This window comes from Pan troglodytes, chromosome 1 (genome assembly GCF_028858775.2).
Source record: "Pan troglodytes isolate AG18354 chromosome 1, NHGRI_mPanTro3-v2.0_pri, whole genome shotgun sequence".
In the NCBI taxonomy this organism is placed as follows: Eukaryota; Metazoa; Chordata; class Mammalia; order Primates; family Hominidae; genus Pan; species Pan troglodytes.
This window is the reverse complement of record NC_072398.2, coordinates 83,696,438-83,709,718: the sequence shown is the minus strand read 5'-3', so window position 1 is coordinate 83,709,718 and position 13,281 is coordinate 83,696,438. Positions and strand designations below refer to the sequence as shown.

Here is a 13,281-nt window from a genome sequence, read left to right as displayed (position 1 = left end):
GGGGCAAAGCTGGCTGTGCAGCAAAGCCCAGCTTAGATTCAGGCATTGTGTTCTGGGATTTATGGTCTCAGGACCCCAGCCCCAGCCTCGACCCCAGCCTCTGATATCCCTTCTCTATGTCTGAGACGACTTCCCTGCAGCACAATAACACACCCCATGCTCCAGCAGTGCCAATTTCACATATATTATTTTATTACTCATTTGTTTGCTTTCCAGGGCAAGTGAAAAAATAATTTAAACCAATTGTATGTACAGAGGCTTCATTAGTTTTCCCAAGAACTTCCAGAAAGTCTCCCAGCCCTGTAGACAGCAAAGCGTATTACCTTTAACATCTATACAAAAGTCCACCTATAAAAGTCTCATGTGTAGAAAGGTTTTCTTTATTATAAGCATCACATTTTGGGGACAGGAAGGGGGTCAGGGTGGGAGGTGGAGGAAAGTGCAGGGTGGGGTTCCACACACACCTGCCCAGGGGTCATCCTGGGTGGGGAGGCTGTGGCTGGTGGGGCTCAGGTGATCTGCAGCGGGGTCTCCAACATCTCCATGAGGAAGGTGTCAATGGGGGTGTCCCCGATGAGCTTGAAGAAGAAGAGGTGCTCCAGGCATTTCAAGCCAATGGAACGCAGAGCTGGGAGGCGGAGCAGCAGCTTGGCAAACCTGCAGGGAAGCCAAGAGGCATCAGGGACAGGGACGGGCAGGCACTGCACACCTGCACCTGCTGGCGGGAGGCCGTCCAATTGGCCTTCTCGACCCATCTGTGATAAAAGAGCTGGAAGAGGAGACAAGGGGGTCACAGAATCTCTAAGCCTAAAGAGCTTCAGAAACAGGCTGGAGGGCTTGTCAGCCTTAACAGAAGCTGGAGCGCATGACCCTTCAAGAATCTTGAATTCTGTAGCCATGTCCCAGGACTGCCCTCAGCTCCCCTCATTCACAGTGGAGAAGAGGAAGAACTAGATGACTGTGTCCACTCACTTTGCCAGCCATACTGGCTCCTCACATTCTCTGTGTCCCTCGGGTACCCGTACAGATCTGCTGAGGCACTTAGAGCCAAGCGTGAGACACTGAATGTGCTCAACCCATGGTAGCTGTCACCATTAGATGACACGTTTGAGAACCTTACTCTAGCCATCATGCCATCAATTTGCTTTAATTTCCAGCCCCCACAAAAAATCTTTTTAAGAATGGGTTCTCACCATGTTACTCAGGCTGGACCTGAGTACCTAGGCTCAAGCAATCCTCTCACCTCAGCCTCCCAAGTAGGCGGGACTACAGGCACATGCCTTGGGGTCCACAGTCACCAAATTTTTGTTGCCAATTTATAACCAATTGTTACCAATTTTTTTTTTTGAGACCGAGTTTCGCTCTTGTTGCCCAGGCTGGAGTGCAATGGCCCAGTCTCAGCTCACTGCAACCTCTGCCTTCCGGGTTCAAGCAATTCTCCTGCCTCAGCCTCCCAAGTAGCTGCGAATACAGGCTCCCACCACAATGCCTGACTAAATTTTTGTAGTTTTAGTAGAGACAGGTTTTTGCCATGTTGGCCAGGCTGGTCTTGAATTCCTGACCTCAGGTGATCCACCCACCTCAGCCTCCCAAAGTGCTGGGATTACAGGCGTGAGCCACTGCACCCGGCCAATTGTTACCAATTTTTATGATCAACTTATTAGTCTATGCTTACCCTTAAATTAGGAAAAGAGTTAGAAAATCATAGTCTCTGCCCTTGAGGAGTCTATGGTCTGTTTGGGGAGAGGATACATGGCACACATGCATACACACTGACCCACACATTATCCTACACACTCACACATGCTTCACACCCATGTGCCCGCACACACATCCTCACCACTCACACACGCACACTCACACTCTTTTACACTGTCACATTCCCTTGCATACATGCACTTACACACACACCCTCACACATACACACATGCCCACTCATGCACACTTTCACATGAACTCACATGTGCCTGCACACACACCTTCACACACACTCATGCACACACACCTTCACACACTCTCATGCATACACACCTTCACACATACTTCACATGTTTGCACACGCATCCACACACTCATGCTTTCACACTATATTCATGCACATTATACACAATACACATACTCACACATGTGCACACACTCATTCTCACATATCTCATGCCTGTGGTCTCACATACATACACATGCACACTCTTACACACACATGCATGCATGCACTCACACATACACACATGCAGACACACTCCACACTCACACTCTAACGTTCTTACAACATGCACACACACATACCCTCACACACTCACTCATACACACCCTCACACACATTTTTCTATAACTGAGGACATTTGTTGTGAGATTCACAAAAGGGAGAAAGACCAGCGTGTGAAGGAATTCATCTCCCATCTGCATGTCCTTTCGGGTACCTCTCTCTGTGACATTTTTCACTCTGTCTGTGTGACCCTCTGTGCATAGTGCAATGCCAGCTCATTTTTAACGTTATTAATGCTACTAGACATAAAGTCACTCTACTCACAACTTCCAAAAAAAGCTCAAGGACCAAAATCACTTTAGTCACTGTGGCCCTAAGTCAGAGATTTCTGGTTCCAGATGAATCTTTACTGAGTGTCACAACATTGTTTCATGAAAAAGTTACAAGTTAGAATTTCAATGTTCCTTGAAAATGTGTATATTTCTATACTTATGCCATATGACATTTTAAAGAAATGTAGCAATACAAGGAAAACAAAGTGGCACCATCTAAAAAAGTAGAAATTGCTTCCCTACATGGAAAAATTAAAGGTCTATGCCAATGCCACACATTACTTCAAAAGCCTCCAGTGGTAAAGCCCCTGAAAGCATTTGAGTGGCATCACTATTCAGGAAAGAGGTAGTTAGAGAATAAGGAGGCTGAACTCCCGGCCGTGCCTCTGCCGTTAAGCTTTATGGAAGCAGGCAAAGGAAACGGCTTCTCTGTAAGTGCAAAGTTAGACTGGGATTAACTTTAAAAAATTTTTTTAACTCTAAAAAGGCACGATTTTACAATATCTAAAATTCGAAGTATGCCATCATACTACCCTCTTTGTTGTGTGACCTGGATTTAGGAACTGAGATCAAGGCTAATAGAAATAAACACACCCATGAATGTCACAGCATTCCTCGCCCACAGGTTAGCAGCAAGGGGCATTTATGCCTTTGAAGGTGCCTTCTGTGTGTGCAAGAGAGTGTGTGTGTGAGTTCTGTGACCTGACTTTTGATCTCTGCTTTCTGATCAGAGTGAAAGCAGAATGTGGCCCCTGTGACATGTACTTCTGAAACGTTTCCACAGAGTGGCAGCACTCTCCCACTGAGAAATCTGCCTCTACCTGGCTGTGCCAGGATCCCCTTCAACCAGGTTCTGCGGACCAGAGGTGACCAGCCCTCAGCACACCCACATGCCTGGCCAGTGACACCCCTGATATACCTACTGAGCCAACTATGAACACTTGATCAGGGCAGTCAGCCTCAGTCCAAGCTGTGATGGACAAACCCAGGAGACTATGCAGGGGACTCTGCCACCTCCTTGCAGTTCTAAGTTCTGCCCTAGTCCTGGCAACAAGTGTTGGCCTCTCTCCCCAGTGTGTGGAGGCAGCCCAGCCCCCTGCCAGCCATATTCTGGCAGAAGAGTCAAGTTCCAAAGTTTTCAAAGTGATATGAATTAGAAACAACCCAAATGTCAATCACAGGGCGATGACTAAATACATTAGGATATGTTCACACTGCAAAATATTACAAAACCATTGAAAATGATAATTTGTAGTTGTCAATAATTGAATAAAATTTCTAGAATGGCTAAGGGAAGAAAATAATACACCAAACTGTATAATTTCATATCTAGAAATGCATACATGACATGCCTAATACATAATAGTTACACGAGGATACACACGAGACATAATAGATACACGACAACACTGGAAAGAAATATACCAAAATATTTACAATAAGTTCTTATTACCTGTTTTTTGTTTTTCTTTTTGTTTTTGTTTTTGATGGAGTTTCGCTCTTGTCATCCAGGCTGGAGTGCAATGGCATGATCTCAGCTCACCACAACCTCCACCTCCCCGGTTCAAGCGATTCTCCTACCTCAGCCTCCTGAGTAGCTGGGATTATAAGCTCATGCCACCACACCTGGCTAATTTTTGTATTATTAGTAGAGACAGGATTTCTACATGTTGGTCAGGCCGGTCTTGAACAACCGACCTCAGGTGATCTGCCAGCCTCAGCCTCCCAAAGTGCTGGGATTACAGGCGTGAGCCACTGCATATTTTTAAAAAATATTTTTATAATTTTTTTAACCAAAGCATGCATTGCTTTTATAGTTAGGAAAAAAGTGAGTTGGAGTTTTTTGTTGGTTTTTTAAGATAAACAGCAAGACAGAGACAATTTCAGGAAAATGATATGTACGACACTCATTATTTGTAATGTCCTGCACATAATATGTGCTCAAAAAATGGAAGATTTGATAGAAAGCATCCAACTCAGGGCTTCAATTAAGATGACTTGCCCAAGGCTCACACCTGACAGAGGCCAAGCTATTGCTGGCAGCCAGGTCCTGACCCCTTGGCCAGGGCTCTCTCAATCTCATCTATAGTGAACTACCAGGTTCACCAAAATCCAATATTTTCTTCTGTTCTTTGGCATACAACAGGATACATTCTCCAGCCTCCTTTGTGTCCAGCTGGGCCACGTGACTTGGCATCAGCTAATGAAAGTGAATGAAAAGGTGAGGGCCCTCTAAGACCCAGGTCTGGCCCATATGGCCTAGCCTCTCTGCCCCTCCACCTCTTCCCCCTTCCATCATCTGGATGCAAAACACAGTATGGCTCTGGGTCATGATGGAGACACAAGAAAAAAGGAGTCTTGGTCCCTGAGTGATGGCATGCAAGGCAACCACCTCTCTGAACTGACTGCCCACCCAGATTTGTGAGCAAGGAATAGATGTTTGTGTTAAACTGGTGGCATCTGGTGGGTCTATTACAGCTTAATCTCACTAATATACTAGGCCCTGCCTATTCATTGCACCAAAGGGCCAAAACCCACCTACTCGAATTCATCCACAGCCTCCAACAAAAAACACAGCTCAGTCTCTTCTGGACAATTGCTAGAGGTTGGCTTATGATTCAGGATAAACAGCTAAGTAGATATTAGACTTCACAGAGGAATGGAAACCATTAGTGAGCATTGGGAGCATGTAAAATTAATCCCCCAAACAAAATTAATGTCTTCAAGACAGGCTTTTCCGTTTCATTTCCAATTTTCTATGAGATTTGAGGATCATACTTTCTCATTTTAACTGGCATTAGCAGAGAGGGAAAACTCTTTGGCTTAGCTGTACTTTGGAAGAAAGTTTTGAGAATATCTTTTAATAACTCAGAAATACCTATACTGCTAGATGGCCTCAGAGATCTGCTAGATGGCCTCAGAGATCTGCTAGACCAACATCCACCTTTCCAAATGAGGAGCCCAGACTCAGACCCAGCACCTTCCCAGATGCCACACACGTGGCACCCTGGGGACCAGCATCCATATCTTCTGGCTACCAAAGCCTGTACTTCCTACTGCATGGGGGTTTCTATGGGGGCAGACCAGAAAGCAATGCAGTCACACCTCAAACACAGGCTCTGTGAAATCACACGAACAGGGTTCACATCTCACCTCCATCGCATGCTAGCATTATGGTCTTCAGCAAGTTACTTACATTTCTGAGGTTCTGCTTCTTGATAGAAATTGGAAATAATAATTCCCACATTTATTCATTTGTTTGCTATTCATCCTCCATTTAAAGATGTGTATACTATGTGTCGGGCACTGTTTTACATGTTGAGGCTAGAGGAGTGAATGGTGAGCAAGACAGATAAGGCCGCTAGCCCCATGGAATTAACATTTTTGTGGCTTTCAGCTTGTTATGAAGATTAAATAACATTTAAAAACACCTAAACAGTGCCTGCTGCACTTTAGGGGCTCAGTAGATGAAGAGCGGGAGTAGTTGCTGCTACTACTACCATTCTGCCAGCACTGTCTCACCTGCCTGGCTGTTCCGGATACTTCTGCTTGGTGTAGGCCTCAAGGGTGGCATAAACCTTCTCTCGCAGAGTCTCCACCTCAGAGGGGTTGGACAGGCCCTTGGCATCTAAAAGACATGACTGAGTTAGCCTTTGATTACACACCCTCCAGCAGAGGCTGTCCCCATTCTCTCTGGCCACCATCTCTAGAGTTACTAGAGACACCCTGGATGGGGACAAGGGTGAAATAAACAAAGCTGGTCATTCATGCCCCCTTGCTCTTCTTTCTGTGCCCAATTTACCCAACAAACTCTTGGGGCAAAGATTTTAAACTCCATGAATAGGCAAATGTACCCACCACTGACTCTAAGGAGGAGAGCTTAATTTTATCCAGACCGTTCTCGAAATATTACCTGCACACATTTACCGAGTGCCTATTCTGTGCTGAGCATGGACTGAGTCATAAGATGGGGCATGAAAGCTGAATTGGCGCATGTCCTGCATTGATGAACTAACTGCCTAATTCCGGAGATAAAGCCTCTGCATGAATGACTACATAATTCTGAAGGTTCATCTTTCTTGACCACAGCAGGGTTTGCTGGAGTTGATCGCCTCCTTCTTGAAAGACTATTTTCCCTCGAGCCTCCAGGACACCACCCTTCTGATTCTGTCCCTATCTCACTGCCTGCCCCTTCTCAGGTTTCTCTGCTGGCTCTCCCTTTTTTCCCTGACCTCTAAATGTTGGCATGCCCCAGGGCTCAGTCCCCAGCCATCTTCTCTGCTCTATCTCCCCAGATGATCTCACCCCAATGTCACAGCCATACACAGGCAGAGGCTGACAGCTCTCAGATGCACATGGCTTCTCCCATGAAGTCCAGACTCATGAGAAGTTGCTTCCTGGGCAGCCACTCTTGGATATCTACTACCCATTTCCTATTTTAATGTCCAAAGACAAGATCCCGATTCCTACCCACCCACTGTCAGAACTTGCTCCTCATGGAGTTTTCCCCATCTCAGTGAATAAGAACTTCATTTTTCCCATTGTTCAGGAAAACAAAACTTAAAAAAAAAACCCAGAGAGTCATATATAACTCCTTTCTTTCTTTCTCATTCTATATTCAATCCATCAGCAAATCACAGTGGCTTTACCTAGAAATATACCCAGAATGTGATCACTTTTTACCACCCCCTTCACTGCCACCCTGGGCCACTGTCATCTTTCATCTTCCCCACTTGCTCCAGACATGCGCCTGCCACACTCATTCAAAACATTTTCCAAAATGGCTCTAGCTGACACTGTGAGCTCTCCTGGATTCCTGGCTCTGCCATCTGTGTCTCAGCTGAGATGGAGGACAACAACATGGGAGCACTGGAGGTTGACCGTGGAAGAGGGCTGAACACACACATCCCCTGGGGTTGAAGGGTGGTCACCTGGGTTAAAGAGCACAATGGCTCGCAGGCATCCCAGCTCCGACTTGTCCATCTGCATGTCTTTCATTTTGGAAACCAGCTCAGTTAGAACTCTGTTAACAGGAAACAAGCAGGTAATGAGAAAACCATAAGTAACAGGCCAAGAGCCAATAAAATGAATTCAACCAAAATTTTTATATGCCCACTCTGTTTCCAGATGATGTACCAGTTACTAGGGGTACAGAAATGAAAAAGATGCAACCCCTCATTGCAAGGAGATTACAGTTTAACTAAAGAAATAGACATAAAAACTAGCAGCAGCACGATGCCCAGGAATATAACTGCCATGAGCAAAGTCCAAGTGGGTTCCAAAGAGGAAGCAATGAACTCCAAGCAGGGAAACGGAAAGACATCATGGAAGTCTTGGAAATTAGAAACGCAACAGGCACAGCAAGGTAAGGGGATTGCATGTCTAGAAAAACACAGCAGAGGGCAGCATTCAATGAACTGGTAGAAAGGTCCAGTTACCACGAAGGGGGATGAGTCATTCCAAACACCATGTTGGGCTCTACATGGAACATGTGGGAAAGGGCAGGGAAGTAGTAGATACAGCTCAGTGGATGTGCACATGACCAAAGAAGACCATTTACGATGGAGGTAGAAAGGGACCACGGGGCCCTGCCATTGGACAGAGAGATTAATTTCAACTTAATTATCCTCTTTACCAGTTCTCCATCCTCTCACTCTCAAGTCATTAACTACTCATTTTATTCAACTCCTTATCAGATGGCTTAATTTTCCTTTAGTATCATTTAAGGCACAGAATTTCTGTCAGGGTATCCCTGCCTGACAAAGATGGGTTTGCTCCTGCTGCAGGCCTCCTTCTGAGATCATCCAGAGCCCAGCATAAACAGTCCATCTTGCCTGGCCTCTTGAGGACAGATCCTGATCCCTTTCCCATCCTTGGCCCCCAGGATAAACAGTTCACCCTCTCCACCCACAACTTACTAGCTGATGTCAAGATCTAATCTCTCCTTAGGAAATCCATTGGGAGAATAGGTTCTCCCAACTGCCTGGCAACTGTGCTGGCCTCTGAGTGGCTCCATCTTATTGTGATCTCAATCTTTCTTTTAATCTCTCCCTCATTCCCCAGGTTTATAGTTTCATGTGCCTAGTGGTCTCTGCATGGTCATGTGTAGCTAACTGTTTGGGCTGCCCATCCTCCATCCCAGCACTACCCAGAGGTTCATGCCCATGTGAGAATTCATGTATATACACATGTGTATACACACACACACACACACACATAATACACACAAATACTGGAAGCAGAAGAGAGACACCTGTCAAAGATGGAGCCGACCCCAGCACTGTGGGCACTGCTCCGGTGGACATGTAAACCCGTGGCCAGAAGGATGCCATCCTGCACGGAAACTGAGCGGTGGGAGAAAGAGGCAATCAGCAATTCATTCCACCCTGCAAGGATAAGGAGGAGGTCTTGAGGGAAAACAGAACACATTCTTTCTTTACTTATAATCACCCAAGGCATGTACTATTATCCCACATAACACAAGCAGAATTGACAACCTAGGGAGGTTAAGAATTAGTTCAAGATGACACAGTTCATTAGCGAAGAAACAAAGGATAAGACTGGGGTCTCCTGACTTATGGCTCTGCACATCCCCCCACTCTCTCTCAGATGCAACCCAGAATGACAGCTTGAAGACAAGGATTCTTTTTTTTTTAATCAGTCAACAAATGTGGATTGAACATTTAGCAGATAATAGTCACTATGTTAGCTGCCATGGTGGATAAAGCTAATATACCTTGCAGTTTTTCCCCTTAGGATCTGACAACCTAGTTTTGTTTCTTTGGCATTGTCTAGTAACACCCAACACAGTCTGTAGCTTTCAGCTGACACTCAGTGAGTGCTCATTATCTAACAGGGATGAATGAGTGGCCTGGTTCCCAATGCTCAGCCAATCTTCATGAAATTTCCCTGCTGGCTCAGTGACAAAGAGGAGATATGGCATATGTCAACGGCCTGCAAGTGTCCCAGAAATAGGAGGCAAAAGAAAATACAGCACATAGAGTCTTAAAATAGGAAGACAGTGGAACCCATCTAGTACAAGCTTGAGCAAACATCTTTGGCTTCTTTATCTCACCTATGAAATGGGAATACCTCTATTTGCCAATTTCATTACAATAATGAGCCACTGCTTCAAATTATCCTCAATAAAATGATTTAATAGTCTTTTTAAAATTTATGCAAATTATAAAGCCATGGTAAAATTTGCATGGGAAAAGAGTCCCACTCCTTCATTAACGATGCTTCCTTTGGGAATGAACAACCCCGCACAGGGTTATTTCATCAGCAGCATGGTACATAGCTTGGACATGTTGCAGCTCCATCAGGCTACTTTTTTTAGGATCCCAAGAGCAATTTCAAAATTGTCCCAGGAAAAAAGGCAGCCAATGTGCTTTACCTGCCCGAAGCAAAATGACCTGGTCCTCCAAGGTGAGGTCAGAGAAGTGGGGAATACGCTTGGCCCATTCAACGAGGGTGAAAAGCTGCTTGTCAGCAGCATGACATATGTTGGTAACAGGGTCATTTGTCTGAAAAAGGAACAAAGTACTGTGAGGCACAGGTCCCAGGACTCAAATACACCCCTTTCTCCCATTTCCAGCCCTACCCAAGAAATGGAACACACATGTGTGTCTAAGAGCACATACCGAGTTCTCCATATTCATGTCACCATAGGATTCTGTCTTTGGTTCAACAGCAAGTTCAGCTTCTAGAATCCTCTCCACAGGCATGTCTTCATGACCACTGGTAGCACATTCTGCCTCACTCTCAGCTCGCTCTCGGCTCCTCTGTCTTTCTTCTTGCACAGCTGACATGCAGCAGGACATGCAGAGGTTACCATAATGCCCAGGACAACAGTGGGAAAGTTTATTACCCACATAAGCCTCAATTTACTCATCTATGAAAGGGGAATCATTATGATCCTGAATTGGGGATGTTGGAATGTTGACAGATGAAACAAGGAAAGCAAAGCTGTTTGCTTATGCCTACGGAGAATGAGGGGTTCTTTAGTGCATATTCTTTCCAATGCATTATGGTGACGACACTAGGAAGTATGCATTTTAAGCTTTAATAAACTCTAATTATGTCCTCTCTTTTAATGGGCCAACCACTCCTTGCTATCCCTGCAGATCCCCACATTCTTTTTTTTTTTTTTTTTTTTTTTTTTTTTTGAGACGGAGTCTCGCTCTGTCGCCCAGGCTGGAGTGCAGTGGCGCGATCTCGGCTCACTGCAAGCTCCGCCTCCCGGGTTCACGCCATTCTCCTGCCTCAGCCTCCCGAGTAGCTGGGACTACAGGCGCCCGCTACCACGCCCGGCTAATTTTTTGTATTTTTTTTAGTAGAGACGGGGTTTCACCGTGTTAGCCAGGATGGTCTTGATCTCCTGACCTCGTGATCCGCCCGCCTCGGCCTCCCAAAGTGCTGGGATTACAGGCGTGAGCCACCGCGCCCGGCGATCCCCACATTCTTGCTCTACCTGCTGCCTCTAAAAAACTGTGAGCATGAAATAGTTAAGTAACAAGCACATTACTTTAAAAACTCCCTCTGTCAGATCCTATGCATCATCCTTGGCATTCACGTCCCATTAGGTCTGCCCCTAGTGCACCAGCTTGAACACAACATCACCTGATCCGACTTGTCAGGGAAGATCTTTAGGGAGCCAGCTGTGGGTATTTAGTAAGTGAAGGGGTGGAGGGATGTCACCTAGATGACATTTCAGAATCAGTGGCTCATTTTGGAGGTGGGGGAGGGTACATAGGCAAAGGTGTAGGCTGAAATTATCTCAGCCTCTCCAAAGCTTAGGGTTTTCATCAAGGTTCAGTGCAACTCTCAGAACCCTCCATGTCTATACATTAGGATTGAAAGCAGACTGCTGCCCCCTCCAATTCTATGCTTTTCATCAGGAGAAAAGTCTCTGTTGGGTTAGTTTCCATCATCTAGAAGGCTGTAGTTTCCATCTTATTCACAGCAGCAATAAAGAGAATTCAATATTAGAACACATTTTTTACATCCCCAAAGTCAAGAAAATTATCCTTTAAGCAGGTGACTAGCCTGAAACTCCATGACAGCTACTCCACTAGCAGCTCCTATTTCTGTTTCTCTCCCTTCCTCCCCATAGTCCACTTGCAAGAGTGCCTCCTACTCTCTGAGGAGATAATGAGCCCCAGAGGCTGCAGAATGGACTGGAATCGCAATGCCGAACATCTAGTTTGTCATGCGAGCCATATCAGTCTCTCAAGGTAGGTCAGAGAAGGGTATGACTGCAAAAACACAACTTATACTCCAAAACTTAGTGGAGATACGCCAAAAGCTTCAAGACAAGAATGGTACTGTGTCATTTGAGAGAGAGGCAAGGAGGGTAGAAAGGAGAAAAGGAATAAGGGAAAGAGACAACAAAACAGGGTGAGAAAAAGAGGAAACAGAAGGGAGAGAGAACAGAGAGGAGAAAATAGGGAAAAGAGGGGCAAAAAACATGTGCCTTGGAGTCAAAGAAAACTTTTTCACATATAACTCTACCCCTTCCTTGCTAAATGGCATTGGCCATATGACTGAGCTTAGTAAGCCCCAGATCCCTTATCTGTGAAGCAGAGATTAACTGAGATAGTTAAGGCTGGTACTTAGTTAAGGTTGGTACTCTTCAGTAGTTAACTGAAATAATATCGTAGGGATGAATGAAGCAATTATAAAAACTCAATACAAATAGTTATTTCCTCTTGCCTTTGGTGTCTTTTTACCCCCTTGGGCTCATCTCTCCATCTCCCTTTTTGGCCTCTTCCTCTCTCTCCTGTTTTCTTCCTCCTTCTGTCTCATCCTTACTTTCTGCTCACTCTGTCAGCCTTCATTCATTGACAACATGTAGAAACTATAATATGTATTTTTTATTATATTTGGATTTACTGGGAAATGTTGAATGCTTCTTGTATTAATTTTTTTAAAGGTAGGTTATGAGCTTCTATTTGTCTTGACTTTAAAAGATGAGGGAAAGCAAACTAAGTTAAGTTTCATTCGTGGTCCTCAATCAATGTCTTCTAGAGATTTGTAACACTCAAGGAAAATAACCTTCAAGCTTCAGAGAAAATATCCTTGGTGTCAGAGAATTTGATTCGAATTCTGGTTTTGTATGAGCAAACCCTTTGCTATTCACTTTTCCTCTTTGTGCCTTAAATCTTCCTGTCATAAATGAGGAGTCATATATTGTTATTGGGGGGTAGCTTCTACTTGTCAGACATTCTGAGCTACTGTTACGACACACATCAGGGTACATCCAGGGAACCCTGGATGATCAAAAATAAAACCAAACTTCTGCCTTAGGAAAGGATTTTAACCATTCATCCAACACGTGTTTATTTCACACTTATTACAATAGGCAAAATTTATGAAGCTCTTTCTCTGTGTCAGGAATTATGCTCAACATTTCAGATAGATTACATTTCATTTAATCCTCACGATAATGCTCTGACATACTACGAGCCACAGAGAAACTAGTAACATATCTGAGGGCATGTGGTAGGCCATGATGGAGCCAGCACATGCACCCACAATGGCTCCTCCTGGGCCCATCTCTAACCTCTCAGTACTGCCTCCAAGGTACTGGGCTAGGTCTATTAATAAAGACCACACAGGGCTCACAAGGATACCAATGCTGCCCATGAACTGCCTCAAAGGCAATCCATTCTCCAGTCTTGAAACTACATGTATATGACAAGAAATCATGGAAATAGACATTCCAGAATTCCTGAGGTGGCC

The 13,281-nt window shown here is 44.9% G+C and overlaps 1 protein-coding gene across 2 annotated transcripts in view; it reads right to left on the bottom strand.

Annotated features, from left to right (window-relative positions):
* Positions 1 to 364: 364 nt before the first annotated feature.
* Positions 365 to 13,281, bottom strand: part of RXRG (retinoid X receptor gamma) — a 44,780-nt gene continuing 31,863 nt past the window's right edge. For both annotated transcript variants that reach the window (XM_513962.7, XM_003949632.6), the window contains 6 exons: positions 10,182 to 10,342; positions 9,935 to 10,064; positions 8,792 to 8,924; positions 7,470 to 7,561; positions 6,061 to 6,166; positions 365 to 657 (listed from right to left, as the gene is read on the bottom strand). In XM_513962.7, coding sequence (XP_513962.2) covers positions 510 to 657; positions 6,061 to 6,166; positions 7,470 to 7,561; positions 8,792 to 8,924; positions 9,935 to 10,064; positions 10,182 to 10,342 — 770 coding nt within the window. In that variant the 3' untranslated portion in view covers positions 365 to 509. The remainder of the gene's footprint in view (positions 658 to 6,060; positions 6,167 to 7,469; positions 7,562 to 8,791; positions 8,925 to 9,934; positions 10,065 to 10,181; positions 10,343 to 13,281) is intronic.